The sequence below is a fragment of the Periplaneta americana genome, chromosome 16 (genome assembly GCF_040183065.1).
Source record: "Periplaneta americana isolate PAMFEO1 chromosome 16, P.americana_PAMFEO1_priV1, whole genome shotgun sequence".
Classification (NCBI taxonomy): domain Eukaryota; kingdom Metazoa; phylum Arthropoda; class Insecta; order Blattodea; family Blattidae; genus Periplaneta; species Periplaneta americana.
The window spans coordinates 6,070,167-6,096,534 of record NC_091132.1 but is presented as its reverse complement, the minus strand read 5'-3'; the positions used below and the strand labels follow the sequence as shown (position 1 = coordinate 6,096,534).

Below are 26,368 nucleotides of genomic sequence, written 5' to 3'. Positions count from 1 at the left end.
ATTGTCGGGTGACAGAAGGTATAAGATCGGTTAGCTAGAATGCCTAAATTCAGTAAACCATTGAAAAGTAAACTTCATGCTTACGTTAGAGAATTTGGTGCCCATGAGTTTTCAACCGATAGAACAGTTTTTGTTATGTTAGATTTGTGAAGAGACAGTTAATCACGAAAAAAAGTATACTGGGTGTTCATTTCAAAGTGTGTCATGACGTCACTGTTGTTGAGTCACCGATTTGAAGCGAGTTTCAGCTTATATGTCAGAGACGTTGCCTATTATTCAAGGCGTTCTTCAATCTGAACTTGAGAACGTGTATAGTATAACTTGAACGTCGTAGCAACAGATGGCGGTCTGTACGGTCTGTGTGCTACCATAACCTCTTTCGAACTGTGTTTTGCGCCGGCAAGTCGTACGCAGGGTATTTGTTATCATCGGTTGCGTATGGTAACATTCCCCAAAACAAATCAAATGCTCCGTGTCCATGTTGACCGTCGAAGTTAATGTCAACAAATACGTAAGTAATCGTCTTAACCCTCTCCCCATATCCCGACAGTACGCATTTCCAAATAGTTCACATTCCTGCCACTACCGGTGTTACCGTACGTATAGGCACGTACTCTTCAGAATGAACGCCGTACTTGCTAGGCAACTTTTCTGCCTCATAGTTTGTACACCTCTGCGGAAGTGTAGGAAGATTGAATTCTCTAGGCTCATCGGCTAGCCACATGACGGCATACAGCGAGCCATGACACATTTTGAACTGAACACCCAGTATTATAAGTCAACATGTGTCACCTACGAAATAAATATGTGACTTATGTTGATATAATTTAAATTTATTGCTAAAATATATTATGCCTTTTTAAAATTTATTGTGCTTCTTTTTTACGTTTTATTGCCTTTTTGCCTCCTATTTTAGCTGTTATAAATGCCTAAACATCCGGGCTCTAGGTTAATATAGATATGAAGACATATGTTTGCTTACTAATGCCTTAGCTAAGATATCGGAACTCACTCAGCAACATGTAAGGTAATGTAAGATAGTATTTCTCAGGCTCTAACTTCAAATATGTCCTCACTGATCTCTTGAATGATTTTACTTTCACTAAACATTCCCCTGTAAGTTATGAAACCACACAGACACAAGTGATAGCAGCTTACTCCAATGTTATTAAGTCTTCTTCCTAGCATTTGATGTGAAGATAAAACAGCTTCTTCTTCTTCTTCTTTTTCCTGTTGTTATGATTGACCAATTTCATTTCTCGTGTCTGACGCAACAGCAATGCGATAGATGCATCTAATGCTATCATGATTGTCTGGCGTCTGATTCCGAAGCGTGAGAAATGTTCTAGACTTGTTTTCTCTTCCCCTGTGTCGTACAAGACCGCAGCACACGGATGTCGAAGAGTACTGTACCCACAATCTTTGTAATCGCAGCGTTTACCGTATCCGGCCGGTCAAATGCAGTTTATTTTATGAAATCGTGTCTTAACAAACGTTGCTCTCTATCCAGCTTTGTTCAGCGATCGGTAGTTACTTCAGAGAAAATACATTTAAAAACACGTCTTAAGAAGACCAGACTTTTAAAATAATTAAAAGCATTTTTTATATTATTTTTACGTATACTTATATTACGCATTTGATTCTGAAACGATTAGTAAAGGAGTTTATATACCCCCATTTAGAAGGAGTAGCAATAATACTGGTAGTAGTAGTGGTAGTAATAGTTGTGATAGTAGTATTAGAGTGTCTATGCGGATGACGTGAACATGTCAGGAGAAAATCCACAAACGATTAGGGAAAACACGGAAATTTTACTTGAAGCAAGTAAAGAGATAGCTTTGGAAGTAAATTCCGAAAAGACAAAGTTTATGATTATGTCTCGTGACCAGAATATTCTACGAAATGGAAACACAAAAATCCTGGTTAAAATATCACTGAAATTAAACTTCAGTCGATATTGAAAATTCTTCATACGTGGTCTTACCCACATGTACCAACAGTTACTATTTGCTTCTTTCCAGTGAAGTGTAGCAATTGCCTACACAGTCAGTTTACGTGATACGACCCACAGTCTAAGTGTTGGAAGGGGGAGTCGAAACAAGCAATACGAGTTCAGGAAGCGATGTCCGGTAACTCCATATTACGATTTATAAGGTATAATTATAGTCATTACAATGCCGGACAGTCAGGCAACCCCTCTTGCATGAACGCGTTTTGGGATACCTACTAAAATGAGTAAAGGAATCTGGAACTTATTTTTAGTGCCGTTACTTTAATTTTTAATTATTCTAATGTAGCTTTTATAAACACTAAGACTTGCTTAAAGCGTTGTAGCTGTCACAGATCTTATCAAACGACTTCAAAAGAAAAATATCTCTTTCCCACATAAAATTAAATTACATATAAAAATAAATAAGTATTCTCAGTCGAAGAAAAACGTCCGATTCTTCCGTGTCAGTTTACAAAAGAAAGATCAAATATAAATTTGAAATTAGCTTCGTCCAATTGAATAATCACTGTCACATAGCTGGTGTTCAAAGACAGTAAGTTCACAGAATATATCCCTAATAGGTCTATATAAGGAACAGAAATTTCTTTGGTCTTTTTGCGTTATTTTTAATTATTAAGGCGAAATAGACTTTGTTTCTATATTATTGCGTATACTTTATATTGGTTAGTTTCTATAAAAATTCACTCACCGATTGCTGAAGTTTCTGGATCCCAAGATTCGAGCGTTTCTTGAATCTGGAAAGAAAGGAAAAAATAAATATTAATATTAAGGACGGTGATGGACGAAATTTCTATTTTCTGCCATTTTTAAGATAGGGACTACATATTTTCTGCACTTCATCCCCTTTCTGTAAGTATTCTTGCATATAAATTTTATTGTAATCACATTAATGCTTTTTAAGTCTTTCAAATTTTAATAAATGCACATATTCAAAACATATCTCCTTTTACAGAATTTAAATTTTAAGCATCATCTCTGTATTCCTCATCTTTCACTGTTGCTACTTCTCGTCACTGGAACTCTCTGCCGCCTGAAGTCAAAGGTTGCCGAACCTTGAAATAGCCTATTTGAAATCCCATTTAGGAAATTACCTTATATCGAATTGCCAAACTAAGTTACTCTTATAAGTGTTGTATTGAATATTTCCACGTATTCACTACATTATTTATATTCTAGTGATTTTTATTTTACTTTATCTGTTTTTGTTTCATCATCGTTCTCGATAATGGTATTTCTATCATGTGATAACTTGAGCTATTTATAATCATAATTTTCCTTGCTGTGTGTACCTACTTTACTTTCTTCTTCTTCTTCTTCTTCTTCTTATTATTATTATTATTATTATTATTATTATTATTATTATTATTATCTATATATACATAATTTGAATTGGTAATGGAAATTACGGGAAAACGGCTGAACATATTTCAATAACTGACCCCTCATTTTGAAGCTTGATACTCAAATGTTTTCAGAAAAATAGTAGTTTTCAGTGAAATGTGAATTTTTCAACATAATTTTTCTATTTTCCAAAATGCATCTGTCGTCAGTTTCGAGAACTAGTTAATTGCATTTCAGAATAAAACAAAACACACACTACAGTAAACAATATTACACGAAGGCCATGATCTGCAAGAATGCTGACATATTTAGAGCTCAAATTAAATTGGTTATTAAAGACTTAACTTACTAAAATTAATTTACAGGTTCGATTCTGTAGTGTGTAATTTTCTGGATACAGCTGTGTATTGGATATTAAAAACTACAAAACTTGAGGTGGTTTGATGACATTATTACCATTAGAAATGAAATATTATTGTAGTTAATGCCATGATGTGACTATTTTTCATTAATTATACATATTAATGCTATATTGATGATATGAAAATGAAACGTTTTGGGGTTATATAAGTAGATGTAGAGAATAACTTAAATTAGATTTTGATTTCTATATTTTACTGAGTGGCGGCTATAAAGTATATATAGTATATGTTACTGAAAGCTATAAAACTTAGGTAAGATAATAATATTATTAAAAATCAAATATTTTTATAGTTATTAATCAAGTGGGGTTGGGTCTTTTTCATATATTTAATGGCAGTGTGGTGTAGATATTTATATGCGAGGTTCTCTTCAGTATTGGCTAGAGAGAGAGTATCTTTCATCATTATGGAAGCAAATAACTTTCAGAATATCTGGTATTCTTCACAGAAAATAAATCTGAAAAAGTTTATTTGAACGTCTAATGAACTTAGTTTGCACCATTTGCTACACAAGCTACTAGTTATTAATATATTTATTATTTAATCGACAACTTAAATGTCACCTGTCGCCAATGAAAATTGAAAATTGGTTGCGCATGGAATTTTTTCTATTAAACAGAGCATTCGTCACCGTATTACCTAACATTTGCCTTGCCTTGCAGTTGAGGAAATCTCGAAAAAACCCAACAAACTAAGAAATATGAAATGCCAAGCTCTTTGATTATTATTATTATTATTATTATTATTAATATTATTATTATTATTATTATTATTATTATTATTATTATTATTATTGTGTCCGAGAATAAGGTTCTTAGGAAAATATTTGGGGCTAAGAGGGATGAAGTTACAGGAGAATGGAGAAAGTTACACAACACAGAACTGCACGCATTGTATTCTTCACCTGACATAATTACGAATATTAAATCCAGATATATGAGATGGGCAGGACATGTAGCACATATAGGCGAAACTATAAATGCATATAGAATGTTACTGGAAGGCTGAAGGGAAAAAGACCTTTGGGGAGGCCGAGACTTAGATGGGAGGATAATATTAAAATGGATTTGAGGGAGGAGGGATATGATGATAGAGACTGGATTAATCTTGCTCAGGATAGGGACCGATGGCGGGCTTATGTGAGGGCGGCAATGAATCTCCGGGTTCCTTAAAAGCCATAAGTTATTATTATTATTATTATTATTATTATTATTATTATTATTATTATTATTATTATTATTATTATTATTATTACACTTAACCTCATATTTAGAGTACAACGTATATGTTATAAATTTTATTCAAATGTGCATACAAATATAAATTCTTGTAGGTAGAATCCATACAAGAGTTATCTGCTTTCATTTAATAGAACAACGGAAGACAGTACTTGCAATGTCCTCACGACTAGGATAATCACTTCCGCCAGGAAATCAGGATCCGATTTGCTATGGCAACAGATTTCTTGTCGCAGTAACGTCTGCAGCTGCCAACACACCCCACTCACATTTTTCTCTGATTGCGTTTAATGTATGTCATTATCATAAATGTCTCATACCGGTCGTAATATAAACCATTCATAAATTATAATAGGCGATCTATATGAGTAAAGAAACACAGACTGCCTGTGAAGATCAGTTTAATAGAAACGGAGAAGCTGATTATACAGCCAGATTTACAGCGCATCAATCTAATATACGGTCTATGATTTTATTGCTCGGAATGTTTCAGGAAATGAGAAATTAGATACAGTATCCAGCTTGTCATTCTTGAGTATCTAACTTCAGTAGTTTCCAGGAAAACATTATACTGAAAGTATCACTTACTTACCTACTGGCTTTTAAGGAACCCGGAGGTTCATTGCCGCCCTCACATAAGCCCGCCATCGGTCCCTATCCTGCGCAAGATTAATCCAGTCTCTAGCATCATATCCCACCTCCCTCAAATCCATTTTAATATTATCCTCCCATCTACGCCTCGGCCTCCCTAAAAGGTATTTTTCCCTCCGGCCTCCCAACTAACACCCTATATGCATTTCTGGATTCGCCCATACGTGCTACATGCCCTGCCCATCTCAAACGTCTGGATTTAATGTTCCTAATTATGTCAGGTGAAGAATACAATGCGTGCAGTTCTGTGTTGTGTAACTTTCTCCATTCTCCTGTAACTTCATCCCTCTTAGCCCCAAATATTTTCTCAAGCACCTTATTCTCAAACACCCTTAATCTATGTTCCTCTCTCAAAGTGAGAGTCCAAGTTTCACAACCATACAGAACAACCGGTAATATAATTGTTTTATAAATTCTAACTTTCAGATTTTTTGACAGCAGACTGGATGATGAAAGCTTCTCAACCGAATAATAACAGGCATTTCCCATATTTATTCTGTGTTTAATTTCCTCCCGAGTATCATTTATATTTGTTACTGTTACTCCAAGATATTTGAACTTCTTCACCTCTTCAAAAGATAAATTTCCAATTTTTATATTTCCATTTCGTACAATATTCTGGTCACGAGACATAGTCATATACTTTGTCTTTTCGGCATTTACTTCCAAACCTATCTCTTTACTTGCTTCCAGTAAAATTCCCGTGTTTTCCCTAATCGTTTGTGTATTTTCTCCTAACATATTCACGTCATCCGCATAGACAAGCAGTTGATGTAACCCGTTCAATTCCAAACTCTCTCTGTTATCCTGAACTTTCCTAATGGCATATTCTAGAGCGAAGTTAAAAAGTAAAGGTAATATTGCATCTCCTTGCTTTAGACCACAGTGAATTGGAAAAGCATCTGACAGAAACTGACCTATACGGACTCTGCTATAAAACTATTACACATTTTAACTGAAAATACAGAGATGTATCCATAACAACAGAGGATTATGAAAGACTGAAAGAAAATATTAACAAAGAAGTCTTACAAGAGTGAAAAAACTTAATTAAAATTAGGAAATTAATAATATTTGAACTTCTTATAGGTTTTCTAATAATATCCTTTCTGCTATCTGACGAACGACAAACATGGAATTCGTACAAAAGGTCCTCTACGAAATCTTTCTTACAAAAGCACCTTACATCAATTCCTTACTTTAGTAATTTATGATTTTCTACTGAAAATATCTTAGCATTCATAAGCGTTGCTTTTGTGGTGAATTTCTCTTTCGTATTCTAACATTGTTCAAATTTACTACCGTCGTATTTGTTTCTCTTGGACACGGATTTCTTCCCAGATACATGACACACGAGAGCCATAACGTTTTCCCTTCCCCTGGCTACAATAAATGGCTCCACGTAACAGCGTTGGTATGTGTTGAATGGGCGTACGAACAGACACATTAAAACCCTGCGGTCATTCTTTCATCTCCCATTCACCAATTCCTTCGATTCGGCTCTTACAGTGTCAAAAGTGGAAACAGCCAACTTTCCAGAGACGTGTACCGGCTTCATCACCAGAGAGCCCAAAACTATAATGCAACAAATAATAATAATATTTATTTCATTACTTACTACTTATTAATTAAATAATTAATTTATTTATTTATTTATTTAATTATTTATTTATTCATTTCATCATTTTATTATTTATTTATTTACTTATTTACTTACTTATTTATTTATTTTATTATTTATTTATTTATTCATTTATTTATTCATACATTTTATTTTTTTATTTATTTATTTAGGCCTACTTATTCATTTATTTATTCATTCATTAATTTTATTTATTTATTTATTTATTCATTCATTCATTTATTTTATTTATTTATTTACTTATTCATTCATTCATTTTAAATATTTATTTATTCATTCATTCATTTTATTAATTTATTTATTTATTCATTCATTCATTTTATTTATTTATTTATTTACTTCTTATTTATTTAATTATTTATTTATTTATTAATCCATTTTATTTTTTATTTGTTTATTTACTTATTTATTTATTTCTTTATTTATTCAATCATTTTATTTATTTATTCATTTATTTTATTTATTTATTCAGTCATTCATTTTATTTATTTATTTATTTATTCATTCATTTATTTTACTTATTTATTTATTTATTTCCTTATTTATTAATTTATTTAATTATTTATTTATTTATTGAATCACACATTTTATTTTTTATTTATTTATTTTCTTATTTATTTATTTATTTATTTATTTATTTATTTATTCATTCATTCATTTAATTTACTTATTTATTTAGTCATTCATTCATTTTACTTATTTATTTATTTATTTATATATTTATTTATTTATACATATTTATTTATTTATGTATATATATTTATTTATATATATTTATTTATTTAATTATATATTTATTTATTTATATATATTTATTTATTTATTTACTTAAATCTGACGAAATTAAGGCCAATAGGACTTCTTTTCCACACCACTACAAATAGAAATACAATATTTATTATTATTATTATTATTATTATTATTATTATTAATATTATTATTATTATTATTATTATTATTATCATTATTGAACTGCCTGTTTATGCGAATGAAGTGAATATGTTAGGACAAAATCCATAAACGATTAGAAAAAACACGGGAATTTTACTTGAGGCAAGTAAAGAGATAGGTTTGGAAGTAAATCCCGAAAAGACAAAGTATACGATTATGTCTCGTGACCAGAATATTGTACGAAATGGAAATATAAAAATTGGAAATTTATCCTTTGAAGAGGTAGAAAATTTCAAATATCGTGGAGCAACAGTAACAAATATAAACGATACTCGGGATGAAATTAAACGCAGAATAAATATGAGAAATGCCTGTTATTATTCGGTTGAGAAGCTTTTGTCATCCAGTCTGCTGTCAAAAAAGCTGAAAGTTAGAATTTATAAAACAGTTATATTACCGGTTGTTTTGTAAAACTTGGACTCTCACTCTGGGAGAGGAACAGGGGCTGAGTGTTGGAGAATAAGGTGCTTAGGAAAATATTTAGGGCTAAGCGGGATGAAGTTACAGGAGAATGGAGAAAGTTACACAACGCAGAGCTGCACGCATTGTATTCTTCACCTGACATAATTAGGAACATTAAATCCAGACGTTTGAGATGGGCAGGGCATGTAGCACGTATGAGCAAATCTAGAAATACATATAGAGTGTTAGTTGGGAGGCCGGAGGGAAGAAGACCTTTTGGGGAGCCGAGACGTAGATGGGAGGATAATATTAAAGTGGATTTGAGGGAGGTGGGATATGATGATAGCAACTGGATTAATCTCTCTCAGGAGAGGGACCGATGGCGGGCTTATGTGAGGACGGCAACGAACCTCCGGGTTCTTCAAAAGTCATAAATAAGTAATTACAGTACTTTGTTTATTCTAATCTTTATATACTTTCTTATAATCGTGTAATACACATTTAAATCCCACTCGAGTTTTGATTTTCTCTAGATAAATCAAAACGTCTAGTGATATTACTGTAGTTACAAGAATATAGTTCACCGAGACTTACAAACATGAAAGCAGCACTAACTGAGCTGTGAATAACAATAGTCGTTCGTCTAGCCTAGAAAAATCTTGTGAAAGAAGCTGTAGGTCTGGAGGGCCATCCAGTTCATTAGAATGCATACGAGTCACGGCCACCTCATCATGCTGTATAACTTTCTACTGTTTCCCTTCTCACGTGGACGATAATCCCACACCTGCATGTATCCTAGCAACCGACCGACTCTCCAATTTTATGCCTAGCGTCGAAGATCACCGAGTCCTCGAACTATCTATGGATTGTGACAACTGAAATGTAAGTACGAAATCATTAGCTCTATCTTCAGTACTGGCCTCTGTATCTTAAGGCCTCAGGTTCAATTCTGGTCGAGAACGATATATTTTAACGATACAGTGGTGAAATTTGTCAACTTTGTTGAAAAAAAAAACTCCATTTACATTTTTAATACTAAAAATTGTGAATGGTTCAGAGAATCTATCGACAAATTTTCTTGCACATAGGCCCTTTTAATCAGCTATTTCGGCCGCCATTTAAAAAATAAAGGTTGCACGTTTTGAGTAGTCCTTCAGACTTTTGGGTTCTATTCATAGACATTTCGCTAGCCGGGGCTACGAGCGTGCTAAACAGGATTCATATCATATCATATAGCTAACACTGGTTTATGAATACGAAAAACGTTAGTTCGCTGATTATCAATCGAAAGCCCGCGCTAAGATGTCTATGAATACGGCCCTATAACTCTTATTTTCTCCATTTGCATTTTTCTTACAGATTGCTTTACTAAAAATGCTACTCCTCCCAAATTTTTACTATAGGCCTACGCATGATTTTTTCAGGTTTTCTTGAAGGTGTGCAACAAACTTGATAACAGGATTTTTCTTAAACCTCAAGATTTTATATAGCCTATGTAATCATCTTCTGCGTACCTCTGGAAAAAGAACTAAGGAAAAGACTACTCAAGTGCTGTGTGTGAAATGTGACCTTGTATAGGGCAGAAATATGGACATTATGACGAAGTGAAGAGAAGCGACTAGAAGCGTTTGAAATGTGGATATGGAGAAGAACGGAACGAGTGAAATGGACAGATAGAATAAGAAATTAAACTGTGTTGGAAAGAGTGGATGAAGAAAGAATGATGCTGAAGCTGATCAGGAAGAGGAAAAGGAATTGGCTGGGTCACTGGCTGAGAAGAAACTGCCTACTGAAGGATGCACTGGAAGGAATGGTGAACGGGAGAAGAGTTCGGGGTAGAAGAAGATATCAGATGATAGACGACATTAAAATATATGGATCATATGAGGAGACAAGGAGGAAGGCAGAAAATAGGAAAGATTGGAAAATGCTGGGTTTGCAGTGAAAGATCTGCCCTTGGGCAGAACAATGAATGAATGGATGAATGAATGAACGAACGAATAAATGAATGAATGAACGAGTGAATGAATGAATAAATGAATTAACGGACGAACAAATGAATGAACGAACGAATGAATGAACGAATGAATAAATGAACGAATGAATAAATGAATGAACGAATGAACGAATGAACGAACGAATGAATGAACGAATTAACGAATGAATGAATAAATGAATGAGTGAATGAATGAATGAACGAATGAATAAATGAACGAATGAATAAGTGAATGAACTAATGAACGAACGAATGAATGAACGAATTAAGGAATGAATGAATGAATGAATAAATGGGCGAATGAATGAATGAACGAATGAATAAATGAACGAATGAATAAATGAATGAACGAACGAATGAATGAACGAATTAACGAAGGAATGAATGAATAAATGGATGAGCGAATGAATGAACAAATGAACGAATGAATAAATGAAGGAATGAATAAATGAATGAACGAACGAATGAATGAACGAATTAACGAATGAATGAATGAATAAATGAATGAGCGAATGAACGAACGAATGAACGAATGAATAAATGAACGAATGAATAAATGAATGAACGAATGAACGAACGAATGAATGAACGAATTAAGGAATGAATGAATGAAGGAATAAATGAGCGAATGAATGAACGAATGAATAAATGAACGAACGAATGAATGAATGAACGAACGAATGAATGAACGAATTAACGAATGAATGAATGAATGAATGAACAAATGAATGAGCGAATGAATGAACGAATGAATGAATGAATGAACGAATAAATAAATGAACGAATGAATAAATGAATGAACGAATGAACGAACGAATGAATGAACGAATTAAGGAATGAATGAATGAATAAATGAGCGAATGAATGAATGAATAAATGAACGAATGAATAAATGAATGAACGAACGAATGAGTGAACGAATTAACGAATGAATGAATGAATAAATGAATGAGCGAATGAATGAACGAACGAATGAATGAACGAATTAAGGAATGAATGAATGAATGAGCGAATGAATGAATGAACAAATGAATAAATGAACGAATGAATAAATGAATGAACGAACGAATGAATGAACGAATTAACGAATGAATGAATGAATGAATAAATGAATGAGCGAATGAATGAACGAATGAATGAGCGAATGAATAAATGAACGAATGAATAAATGAACGAATGAATAAATTAATGAACGAATGAACGAACGAATGAATGAACGAATTAAGGAATGAATGAATGAATGAATGAGCGAGTGAATGAACGAATGAATAAATAAATGAGCGAATGAATGAATGAATAAATAAATGAACGAACGAATAAATGAATGAACGAATGAATAAATGAATGAACGAATTAACGAATGAATGAATAAATGAATGAGCGAGTGAATGAACGAATGAATGAATGAACGAACGAATGAATGAATTCCCCAAAAAAATACAAGTTATAGGTAGTGAAATTATATGACCTGTAGTATATAGTCTGTTTTATTCTGTTGCCTGTAGTGGTAACAGCGGCTTTTATGACTTCAACAGCTTCCCGCACACCCGTCCTCCACAATACGGCGACCTACAGTGAACTGAATAGGGCGCAATGTAGCATGAATCTGACACCGCGAAATTGATAATGTGGGTGACACAAAGAGGTACCGGAAGAGCAACTTCCCATGGGTTTTTATTGAAATAGGCGCCATGCCCTTGTACATCCCAAAATGACACATCAAGGCAAATTTCATAGAGTTCACAAAGGCAGTTTACGGGTTGTCCTTTAACATCGTAACCAGGGCCAAAGTGCGGAAAATCATTGTCACCCTTGAGGTAAAGGGCGTAAAAGCACTTGCTTCTTTTAAATGATGAAATTTATATTAATTTCGTACATTTTTGTTAAGAGAGGGCATATACCCCTTCTGCTGCGCTCTCTTACCCCTGGATTCGTCTGTACTCCTGACTCATTGACACATTTGTTGAAAATATGTTATTTAATTACAACAATCACGATTCCCAAACAAGATAACACAGTACGCCGTACGTGTGTGTATTTCTTGACAATCTTTTGTTTTACTTTTAAGGCGGATTAAAGCTTGGCACATGAGGAAAGGTAAATTCATGACAAATGGAACAAACCTGTGGGGTGTAATTACAACACAATAAACTATGACGTATCTTAAACTGCGTTCCATTAGAGCATAGAAATTGGCAGAAGGAGGATTTAAAACGTGTTAAGTCAAAAGGTCTTGCAACACCCGATAACCAATTAAACATTACAACAGGAAAGCTGTCTCTGGGAAAGACAAAGAAACAACTTTCTTGTACCTATTTTATAGCGCGTATGTACAATTACCAATCAATACAAACGGGGAATAGTTCAATGTTGACATAAGTTTCAAGAACAAGAAAAAAATAAAAACACAAAGGCTTTACGAAATGCCTGACAATTTTGTTTTACTAAAGACAGATTTCACATATGCAGGTACGCTGTCTTCCAAAAGTGCAACCCAGGCCTTGCAGGTTTAATTCCTTTCCGGAGAAAGCCATTCTAAGGATTTTATTGCCTTCGGCTGGGTTTGAACCGGCGAACCTCGAATGCAGCGGCTAGCGTGGTATCTGGTGAACTACCAGTACGACTCCGCAGCGTTGCCACATCGTGCATATTATATTTTACGACGGAGCACAATTATCATTGATGGCTGGCGTAGGAAAAATAACTTTACAACTTTTCAGACAATAGGTTGGTTTGTTAGCGTTAGGAAGGAATGTGGCAAGTAATTTACGGATGTTAACATTGCTGTGGTTTTGATTTTGCTTTGCAATGTGTAGGTATTAAAGTAACGAAATAAACAGTACTAAAGCTAATATTTATTACGAAATCTTTTTTAGAGGTGTGAAAGTGTAAAATCCTTACAAAGGAGTTACAGACAGCACATTGACACGGGGAATTTTTTTTTTTTTGCACAGAATTATAATGAGTTTGATGCAAACACTATAAGCAATAGGAATTTTTTGTTTTAGACAGTCTTATAGTGCCAAATGATTATTTCGCATTCGATAAAAGCCCAAACAATCACTTCATGTATTGCGCAATCTCTTGGCTTAATGTTTTGGCGGGCTTGCAAGACACTATAAGAAGATTTATAAATTCGAGTATGTATGTATGTATGTATGTATGTATGTATGTATGTATGTATGTATGTATGTATGTATGTATGTATGTATGTATGTATTTATGTATGTATGTATGTATGTATGTATGTATGCATGTATGTATGTATGTATGTATGTATGTAGTATGTATGTATGTATTAATGAATGCATGAATGAATAAATGAATGTATGTATGTATGTTTGTATGTATGTATGTTTGTATGTATGTATGTATGTATGTATGTATGTATGTCTGTATGTATGTATGTATGTGTGTCTGTATGTGTCTATGTATATATGTATGTATATATGTATGTATATACGTATGAATGAATATATTAATGAATGTATGTATGTATGTATGTAGTATGTATGTATGTATGTAGTATGTATGTATGTATGTATGTATGTAGTATGTATGTATGTATTAATGAATGCATGAATGAATAAATGAATGTATGTATGTATGTTTGTATGTATGTATGTTTGTATGTATGTATGTATGTATGTCTGTATGTATGTATGTATGTATGTGTGTCTGTATGTGTCTATGTATATATGTATGTATATACGTATGAATGAATATATTAATGTATGTATGTATGTATGTATGTAGCATGTATGTATGTATTAATGAATGCATGAATGAATAAATGAATGTATGTATGTATGTATGTATGTACAGTATGTATGTTTGTATGTATGTATGTATGTATGTGTGTCTGTATGTGTCTATGTATATATGTATGTATATACGTATGAATGAATATATTAATGTATGTATGTATGTATGTATGTATGTAGTATGTATGTATGTATGTATTAATGAATGCATGAATGAATAAATGAATGTATGTATGTATGTATGTATGTATGTTTGTATGTATGTATGTATGTATGTCTGTATGTATGTATGTATGTGTGTCTGTATGTGTCTATGTATATATGTATGTATATACGTATGAATGAATATATTAATGAATGTATGTATGTATGTATGTATGTATGTATGTGTGTGTGTCTATGTATGTATTGTATGTATGTACGTATGTAAGTTATGTATGTATGAATTTATTAATGAATGAATGTATGTACGTATGTATGTATGTGTCTATGTATATATGTATGTATATACGTATGACTGAATATATTAATGAATGAACGAATGTATTAATGAATGAATGTATGTATGTATGTATGTATGTATGTAGTATGTATGTATGTAGTATGTATGTATGTATTAATGAATGCATGAATGAATAAATGAATGTATGTATGTATGTATGTATGTTTGTATGTATGTATGTATGTATGTATGTATGTATGTATGTATGTATGTATGTATGTGTGTCTGTATGTGTCTATGTATATATGTATGTATATACGTATGAATGAATATATTAATGAATGTATGTATGTATGTATGTATGTATGTGTGTGTCTATGTATGTATTGTATGTATGTACGTATGTAAGTTATGTATGTATGAATTTATTAATGAATGAATGTATGTACGTATGTCTGTATGTGTCTATGTATATATGTATGTATATAAGTATGAATGAATATATTAATGAATGAACGAATGTATTATTGAATGAATGTATGTATGTATGTATGTATGTATGTATGTATGTATGTATGTATGTATGTATGTATGTATGTATGTATGTATGTATGTATGTATGTAGTATGTATGTATGTATGTAGTATGTATGTATGTATTAATGAATGCATGAATGAATAAATGAATGTATGTATGTATGTTTGTATGTATGTATGTATGTATGTATGTATGTATGTATGTATGTCTGTATGTGTCTATGTATATATGTATGTATATACGTATGAATGAATATATTAATGAATGTATGTATGTATGTATGTATGTGTGTGTGTCTATGTATGTATTGTATGTATGTACGTATGTAAGTTATGTATGTATGAATTTATTAATGAATGAATGTATGTACGTATGTATGTATGTGTCTATGTATATATGTATGTATATACGTATGAATGAATATAATAATGATTGAACGAATGTATTAATGAATGTATGTATGTATGTATGTATGTATGTATGTATGTATGTATGTATGTTTGTATGTATGTATGTATGTATGTATGTATGTATTGTATGTATGTATTGTATGTATGTACGTATGTAAGTTTTGTATGTATGAATTTATTAATGAATGAATGTATGTACGTATGTCTGTGTGTATGTTTATATGTATGTATATACGTATGAATGAATATATTAATGAATGAACGAATGTATTAATGAATGTATGTATGTATGTATGTATGTATGTATGTATGTATGTATGTATGTATGTATGTATGTATGTATGTATGTGTCTATATTTGTATTGTACGTATATATGTATGTATATACGTATGTAATTCATTATGTATGAATGTATTAATGAGTGAATGAATGTATGTATGTACGTATGTCTGCATGTGTCTATGTATATATGTATGTATGTATTAATGAATGTATATATGTTTGTCTATGTGTCTATGTATATATCTATGTATGTATTAATGAATGTATGTATGTATGTATGTATTAATGAATGTATGTATGTATGAATGAATGTATGTATGTATGAATGAATGTATTAATGAACGAATGTATGTATGTATGTATGTATGTATATATGTATTAATGAATATATGTATGTATGTATGTATGGTCCACACCTGTGGAGTAACGGTTAGCGCGTCTAACCGCGAAACCAGGTGGCCCGGGTTCGATTCCCGGTCGGGGCAAGTTACCTGGTTCAGGTATTTTCCGTGGTTTTCCCTCAACCCAATATGAGCAAATGCTGGGTAACTTTCGGTGCTGGACTCCGGACTCATTTCACCGACATTATCACCTTCATCTCATTGAGACGCTAAATAACCTAAGCTGTTGATAAAGCGTCGTAAAATAACCTACTAAAAATGTATGTATTTATGTAAGTATGGCTAGGATAGGCAAAGTGTTTCTACGTTCGGAGGGAGAGATTATAGGCCTATATGAAGCGTTACATCTATTTCCAGCAGTGATAATTACGTAAGCAACGGCTAATAATATGTAGTAACTCCCTTCTTGTTTTCAATATCCATATCTGTCTTCCATATACAAGTGTCATTATATTTGATTAGTTTTCCGACAAACAAATCTATATACCTAGTCATTACTTTTAAGAACCAAGACTTCGTTAAAAGCAACAGATAACGTCATATAAATTATAGAATAACCTGATTAATTTAACAAACAACTGCATTCCTCTACAGAATGGAATGAGGTTGCAGACCTTGGTATTAATATCCTGAAGTATCCACATTAATATTCTTACTGCTTGACGAATCTTTCTTGATCATGGCATGAAGCTAGGCTTGAAAGCAGGTTAGGTTGGTAATTTTATTTCAGTTTTAAAGCCTACTCTCTTTACTAAAGCTTAAATAATTCATTGGAATTATATAATTTAAAGGAATATTTCAAGTCATAGTAATATTATTTTTCCGTTGAACGTGAATCAACACAGAACGTACACACTTCATCCTAGCAATAAACGATACTCAGTACTACCACATCGACACTGCAGATGGCATGACAGAACACAGCAGATGCTCTGCCATCTCTCGACGAGTCTTTCAACCACATCGTGCTGTTTCCATGGTTACGATCTTTGTAAGTAAACACGCTGGAATTCCCTAGTAGTTTACACGAGATTAAGATGCGCGAAGGACGTGTTACGAGAAATAAACGTGAATAGAGAAGAATTTATTGAAGGAAGTCGGTCGCTGTAGCTTAGTAATTGGAAATCCACTGTTAACACCTGCAGGAAGTTTCACGCCAATTACGTATGACTCGATTACAACTGATATCCGTGTTGTAACAAATCAAGTCGTACTGAATATCCTCTATAGCAATGAGCTGTTTTATAAAATAGAATAAAGAGATAATGATAGCGGATAAAAAAACAAATGAGAGTGCGAGGTTTCTGCCAACTGAATACTCAACACACAATGCAGGTAAAAGAACAGATGGATGATGACTATTTCTCTCAACTTTTCTTCTCCTTTAATCTTATTTTTCCTCAATTTTTTCCCCCTGTAATCTTATTGTCTCTCAACTTTTCTTCTCCTTTAATCTTATTTTTCCTCAACTTTTTCCCCCTGTAATCTTATTTTCTCTCAATTTTTCTTCTCCTTTAATCCTATTTTTCTTCAACCTTTCTTCTCTTTTAATGTTATTTTTCCTTAACCTTTCTTCTCGTTTAATCTTATTTTTCCTCAACTTTTCTTCTCTTTTAATCCTCTTTTTCCTCAACTTTTCTTCTCTTTCAATATTATTTTCTCTCAACTTTTCTCCTCCTTTAATCTTATTTTTCCTCAACTTTTCTTTTCTTTTAATATTATTTTCTCTCAACTTTTCTTCTCTTTTAATCCTATTTTTCCTCAACTTTTCTTTTCTTTTAATATTATTTTCTCTCAACTTTTCTTCTCCTTTAATCCTATTTTTCCTCAACTTTTGTTCTCTTTTAATCCTATTTTTCCTCAACTTTTTTTTCTTTTAATATTATTTTCTCTCAACTTTTCTTCTCCTTTAATCCTATTTTTCCTCAACTTTTGTTCTCTTTTAATCCTATTTTTCCTCAACTTTTGTTCTCTTTTAATCCTATTTTTCCTCAACTTTTCTTCTCTTTTAATATTATTTTCTCTCAACTTTTCTTCTCTTTTAATCCTATTTTTCCTCAACTTTTCTTCTCTTTTAATATTATTTTCTCTCAACTTTTCTTCTCCTTTAATCCTATTTTTTCTCAACTTTTCTTCTCCTTTAATCTTATTTTTCCTCAATTTTTCTTCTCATTTAATATTATTTTTTCTCAACTTTTCTTCTCCTTTAATCTTATTTTTCCTCAACTTTTCTTTTCTTTTAATATCATTTTCTCTCAATTTGTCTTCTCTTTTAATCCTATTTTTCCTCAACTTTTCTTTTCTTTTAATATTATTTTCTCTCAACTTTTCTTCTCCTTTAATCCTTTTTCTTTCTCAACTTTTCTTCTCCTTTAACCTTATTTTCTCTCAACTTTTCTTCCTCTTTAATCCTAATTTTCTCAACTTTTCTTCTCTTTTAATCTCATAATCCCTCAACTTTTCTTCCCCTTTAATATTAATTTTTTCAACTTTTCTGGTCTTTTAATCTTATTTTCTCGCAACTTGCCTTCCCCTTTAATCCTACTTTTCCTCAACTATTCTTCCCCTTTAATCTCACTTTTCCTCAACATTTTCGTCCCTTTTGATCTTATTTTTCCTCAGTCTTTTCTGCGTTCTCTCTTGTATGAAAATATGACATAAAAACTTCAATGCTAAAGTATCTTTGTTTCTAAACCTTTCGGAATAAGTCTCTATTATTATTTACAAAATAAGCCTTTAGAAATTAATAGCTTTATCTATATTTGATACGATACCTAATAAAATACAACAAATCAGCATATTTAAACAGTTTGCTGATAGCATTAAATGCAAGAACTAGGTAACTCGAGTTTTTATATTGAAGAGAACGAAAAAATTCTTGCATTGGCTGGACTTAACACTGGTTACAATATAATACAAGTAACGTTTCTATGTTTTCTGGCAAGAGGTCATACCTTCTGTCAGTTAATATTGTATTGAACGATGAAAAACCTATGAAGTTGCAAAAAAGGGAAGAAATTAAGTAGACACTGAAAGATTTTTCACTGTATTCGAAAGAATGGGTAAAGATAAGGTAGGTTCCTTGATATCATTGACGCTACAAGTTTAACTACGTTAATGGGAATTCGGAAATTTCACTTTCCCTTTGCAGTCCCTGAATTTTGATGGAATGGGTGGCTTGGGTTTTTCAAATGTTTCCTAGAAAACATATCTATTGTCTCCTTATAGTGTCTGAAGACCGCTGTTCAGTGGTAGCTGTAGAAATATTAACGGAGAGGGAATTATCTTCAAAAACATGAACAGATATGAAGATTTTTATGAAATAAGAAAATTTCACCAACACGTTAAGAAATGTGAAAAATTTTTTGATGTTAACTGTATTCTACACATCCGAAACGTGAAAATTCTTTTTCTCTCCCATACAGCAAGAAGGAAAGCTTTATATCACAATATGAATTTTTATCTTCGGAAAACGTATTTATTTGTCTTTCTTGTGTTAAATGTTAGATTACCTCGTACACAGACTACTAAATATACCAATGAACCAGCATGACTACAAAGAAGAGCTGAACACAATCAAATACATAGCACAAGAAAACGGATACAACCCTAACATAATAGACAACATAATACGTAAGGCAAAACATAAGAATACAACACAAACACAAGAACACAAAAAATACATCACACTAACATACGAAAACAAAAACACACACAAAATTGCAACCTCATTCAAGAAATTAAACTGCAACATCGCATACAGAAAAAATAACACTCTACAAAAACATCTCAACACACAAACAAACAAACAAACAAATACAACCACACAGGCGTATACAAACTCAAATGTAACACCTGCAACAACTTATACATAGGACAGACAGGCAGATCATTTCAAGCACGGTACAAAGAACACATCACAGCCATAACAAAATTACAAAACACATCCACATATGCAGAACACATCACAAATGCTAACCACACATACAGAGACATCAACACAGACATAGAAATTCTACACATCCAACCAAAAAGCCAGAAACTTAACACACTAGAACAATACGAAATATACAGACACACAAAAACACTTCCAAATGAAATTCTCAACACACAACTCAATTTCAGAACACACACACTCTTTGATTCCACATTACACTACACAAACACACCCTCACAGGAAACAAACAAAATGCGCCAAGACTAGCAACAAGCAGTTCTGAAGATGGCCGACAGCAGGCTGAAACATGTTAACGAGGTAATCTAACATTTAACACAAGAAAGACAAATAATACGTTTTGCGAAGTGATATAGTGTTAAAAGTTGTGTAATCAAGATGCATAATGAAATTTTATATTTTGCCAGCTTCAAGTAATGATTCTCGGTGCGTATTTAAAGAAAGAATAAAAGAGGGGATGTTACATAGACTGGTACATATGCAACGAGCCTATAATGATAGTAATTAAGACGCGAGTGTGTTTGTTTATGAAACGATCGCAAGCGAGTTTCATAATTTTCATACGAGAGTCTTAATTACCATTATAGGCAAGTTTCATACGACTTTTTATGCTCGACCATATTTCTAACTTGAAATTATTCAGAAGTATTCATGTTATGGTTATGTAAGTGAGGAGTGGAACTGACCTGAATTGTGAGATGTGCGCAGGCGCGAATGTATTGATTTTTCCCGAAACACGAATGTCATTGACCTTGATATAATCTAGAGAATAAGATGAAGATTAGTCTTGATACAACCTGGAAATTGATTTTAGAATTGAAAAACAAGATGACAAATTGAATTTATTTGAATATTATTTACAATTAACGCTAATTATTATAGTAACAGAACATAACCTTCTGCGACAGTATTGGATTTCCAGCCTCCGTGACTTTTCGCTAATTGTCTTTCGATTGCATATCCGAGAATAATCGATACTTCCGGTTTTATAATGGTACAATCAGTACAAAGGTGATTTCTCATTGGCTGAACAACTGAATTATAATGAATAGGTGTACTTTAATGAGCTGCATTAAAGGGCTACTAACAGGTGTATAATTACTACATTTCGGCATTGTCGAGCATTAAACTTTTTATGCATGTACTAGATGTAGGTTGAAATACGAAACAAACAGCAAAAAAACGCTTTCAGTTAGACATCGATTATTGAAAACACTGCTTGCTATTTATAGTATAGCCAAAATATACACAAAAATCTCTACTTTCAATTGTTTTCATATTAATAAATACTCGATTAATTCTGTCGTCACTTGTAACATAAATGTCTGCTTACAATCCTTCAAAAAGCCCTTGATTAGAAGAAAGAGACAAACCTGCATGCACAGCCCTTTGGACAGCACTGCAAGCTCGGCTAGCCCGCCAAACAGAAGGTAGTGTTCTTCCTCGGAGAGACACGATAGCTTCTTCAGCGGCCCACCGTACAGTTCGCCAGCCGACCCCAGAGAGGCGCTGTATTCGCGTTCTTCGTTCAACAATGTTTCCGTCAGCCGGAATCGAACGTCTGACTCTGCAGGGAAAGAAAAATAAAATTACCATTAGCAGGGTTCCAAATGAATTTTCCGACGAGACACTGGAAACTTTCCAGTGCTCGTGACCACTTCAAGAAAAATTCCTTAAATTGAATATCGTATTGTATAGGGGAGAGTCGGGTAGTGTCGGACATCGGGTAATATCGGACAGTGAGTTTCTTTCATCTACCTGATTGACATGGTTACGTTTCTGTGATGTCGCATAGAGAAACGTAACCATGTCATTCAGGTACTACCATATGGTGGTAGATGAAAGAAACGCACTGTCCGATACTACCCGACTCTCCCCTATGCTACCACACAGCATGTTCATTGAAAACTGTGGTTCCCAAAGTGTGAGTCGCGACCCCTTGGGAGTCGTGTAAAATGGTAGGATACGGGGTTACGAGATGATTTACAAAAAAAAAAGCCTTAACATTGTATTTATTTTGTATCTAGAACTGGAAAATAGATTTGCTATTCCGATTATGTTAGGTGAAGAATACAATGCATTCAGCTCTGCGTTGTGTAACTTTCTCCATTCTCCTGTAACTTATCCCTCTTAGCCCCAAATATTTTCCTAAGAACCTTATTCTCAGACACCCTTAATCTCTGTTCCTCTCTCAAAGTCAGAGTCCAAGTTTCACAACCATACAGAACAACCGGTAATACGTGGTACAGTCATTAAGTTCTAATACTGAGCGCATAGTGGCGTTGTGGTGCACTATAGCGCATAGGTGGCGCCATGGTATGATACCTTGTCAGTTAGTCTCTCGACCCAACAAGAGACAGTTGAGTGCTTGCACTGTAAGCAGAACTACGGCCTTTGTTGTGACGGTGATTTGAATGCGCGCGTCGGAACTCGAGTATGTTGCAGTTTGAGCAACGGGCAAACGTCACGTTCTGTCAGAAATTAGGCGAAACTGCTATAACCGATCATAACTGGAGACGAAACATGGTGTTTCCTTTACGATCCGCAACTGAAGCGACAATCCGCCACCTGGAAAACGCCATTATTTCCACGACAGAAAAATCCGCAACAAGACAGGTCAAAAGGCAAGGTGATGCTTTAACAGTTTTTTTTATTCAAATGGAATTGTTCACATAGAATTCATCCAACAAGGTGCAATTGTAGACAAGATCCTCTACAAAGAGATTCTTGGCCGTTTAAGCAATTCAATTCGTCGTAAGCGTCCTGAGCTTTGGCATAGAAAGAATTGGCTGTTGCTACACGACAACGCCCCTGCACATCGCTCCATCCTTGTCCAAGAGGAACTTGCAAGGCAACAGGTCGCTGTTTTGCCACACCCTCCGTACTCACCTGATCTCGCACCATGCGATTTTTTTTCTCTTTCCCCCCATGAAATCAATCCTACGAGGGCGTAATTTTTATGCGGCCGAAAAGGTCATGACTGCCACAAGAGAAGCCGTACGGCATCTTCCTGCCAACATGTTTCAGCGGTGCTTCCAGCAGCTACACCAACGTTGGCAGACGTGCATAGCGGCCAACGGCGACTATATTGAGGGAGGATGTCGATCTGTTTAAGTGTACGCCGTATCACGCGGCATCTTCTGAGACATCCAGATTCTTGTGGGTGCCTACCCTTCAGGCGTCAGTGTCAGAACTTAATGACTGTACCACGTATAACTGTTTTATAAATTCTAACTTTCAGATTTATTGACAGAAGATTAGATGACAAAAGCTTCTCATCCGAATAATAACACGCATTTCAATCCTGAACAGATGGGAAAACTATTTTGGGCAATTACTTAATATACACAGGCCAAACAGAAATGATCAGGACGAAATTCAAATACAAACTGCTGAGCCATTTATACCCGAACCCACACTTTCTGAAGTCGAAATTGCGATAGAAAATCTGAAAAAGTACAAGTCTCCAGATATTGATCAAATTCCAAGCAATTCAAAGCAGATACAACTTAACCTAAATAATATAAGCAAGATAAATGATGGAAAAGTTTTAATTAAGGATGATGATATAAACATTAATCATTTTAAAAGATACAGTTATTGAAAGTGTAATATTGGCAAACAAAGAAACAAATGCTAGGGAGGTGATAAAAATTGCAGGATAAGCAGCCGTGATTGGTTGAAACACGTCATTCCGTACCGTTTTATTGGTCAAAAGTATTATGACGTAGTAAAAGTGTAATAGTACTTTTAAAAGTCCATTGTCCTTTGCGGACAAGGACCCAGTAGCAAGATGGCATCCATCAGAACATAGAGAACGAAGCAGACCCCCGGTTATGCACATATTTAACAGATATAATCTGGGAATAAATCACAACTTTGTTTCTGAATGTGTATGCGGCTATGGTAGCTTCTTCATTTTATGCTTAGTGCCTCAACATCCACTGCATTAAGTTCGCCTTCCAGAAAAATAACTGTCAGGCTTCGTAATGCCCTTATAAGCGCTTTCCGTGACTTTACTGCAGGATAAGTCTGATTGCATCTCGCATGCGGGGCACTTAACAAACTCGTTAAACGAGAATCTTGCACTTTACAACGTCGTGTCCCCATATTTCAGTTACAAACATGTTGGATGTAAAGACGAGATTAATTGTCCTGGAATCGTACCTCCGCGGGAGTCCTGCGGCCTGTAAGCGTATTCTATGAGTAGGATGTCGCCCTCCAGAAGGCTGACGTCAGCATCGGGGTCGACCCTGGCCAGGGAGCCTGCCAGGAGTAGTCTGCAGTCTGTAAGTTCGAACTCCTGCACTATCGGGGCTATGAGGTCTCGAACCACGGTAGGGGAGGATGCCGGCAACTGCAACACAAAAGCAGGACGTCCGTTAGTTCAACAAGATAAGATAACCAGTGAAGCAAAAGAGATTGGCAGTTTACCTTCAAGATTAAAAAATGATTTTTCATCTTTACAGTATTTTATGGCACTGAAATACAAATTTTTCTTTAAAAACTTTTTACAACCATAGTTTTTAAGTTAAAGGCATGAAATTTTGTGTGCATGAAGAGAAAGAACTCTAGTGAATGGAAAAAAATATATTATAGATATTAAATTTAACAGTTATGCCTTTTCTGTATGAGAGCCATAACATGAATCCTAATCACGCAATTGATTTGAAATGTTTACTCTTTGAAGATAACACTGCTATAAGATTGCTGAACTATACTAAAGGCCAAATGCGTATCATTATTTTATTTGTAAGTAGTGAATTACTATGATTGTAGTTCCAAACATTCAGCAATATGTAATGAACAACTCCTAGAAAATCATAGCACTGGACCTTATAGTTTGTGAGAAAAGACTTTTATTTATTTATTTATTTATTTATTTATTTATTTATTTATTTACTTACTTATTTATTTATGTATTTACTTATCTAATTGCTTATTTATTTCCATATTAGCTATTTTTTATTTCCTTACTTATTTTCATATTTGCTTATTTATTTATTTCCTTATTTATTTGCTTATTTATTTATTTATTTATTTATTTATTTATTTATTTATTTATTTATTTATTTATTTATTTATTTATTTCCTTCTTTATTTATTTCTTTCCTTATTTATTTGCTTATTTGCTTATTTATTTGTTTCTTTATTTATTTGCTTATTTATTTATTTCCTTATTTATTTGCTTATTTATTTATTTCCTTATTTATTTGCTTATTTATTTATTTATTTATTCATTTATTTATTTATTTATTTAGTTATTTCCTTATTTATTTGCTTATTTAGTTATTTCCTTATTTATTTGCTTATTTATTTATTTATTTCCTTATTTATTTCCTTATTTATTTATGTCCTTATTCATTTACTTATTTATTTATTTCCTTATTTATTTGCTTATTTATTTATTTCCTTATTTATTTGCTTATTTATTTATTTCCTTATTTATTTGCTTATTTATTTCTTTATTTGCCTATTTGCTTATCTGCTTATTTATTTATTTGTTCAATTTCTTATTTATTTATTTATTTCCTTATTTATTTGCTTATTTATTTATTTTCTTATTTATTTGCCTATTTGTTTATTTCCTTATTTATTTACTTATTTGTTTATTTGCCTATTTGATTATCTGCTTATTTGAGTATTTATATCTTTACTTAACTGGTTTTTTTTTTTTGCTTAGTTGCTTATTTATTTTTTTCTTATTTTCTTATTTTTTTCTTATTTCCTTATTTTTTGCTTGTTTGCTTATTTATTTATTTCCTTATTTATTTATTTGCTTATTTATTTATATGCTTATTTATTTGTTTATTCATTTGATTATTTAGTTATTTGCTTATTAATTATCTATTTATTTGCTGATTTGCTATTTATTTATTTGGTTATTCTTTATTTCTTCATTTATTCATTTATTTATTTACT

At 32.9% G+C, this 26,368-nt stretch overlaps 1 protein-coding gene across 1 annotated transcript in view; it reads right to left on the bottom strand.

The window, feature by feature from the left end:
* Positions 1-26,368, bottom strand: part of LOC138716496 (uncharacterized) — a 299,515-nt gene that overhangs the window by 68,716 nt on the left and 204,431 nt on the right. The window contains exons 2-4 of the mRNA XM_069849639.1: positions 24,614-24,803; positions 21,820-22,013; positions 2,700-2,745 (exon numbers count right to left, since the gene is read on the bottom strand). Coding sequence (XP_069705740.1) covers positions 2,700-2,745; positions 21,820-22,013; positions 24,614-24,803 — 430 coding nt within the window. The remainder of the gene's footprint in view (positions 1-2,699; positions 2,746-21,819; positions 22,014-24,613; positions 24,804-26,368) is intronic.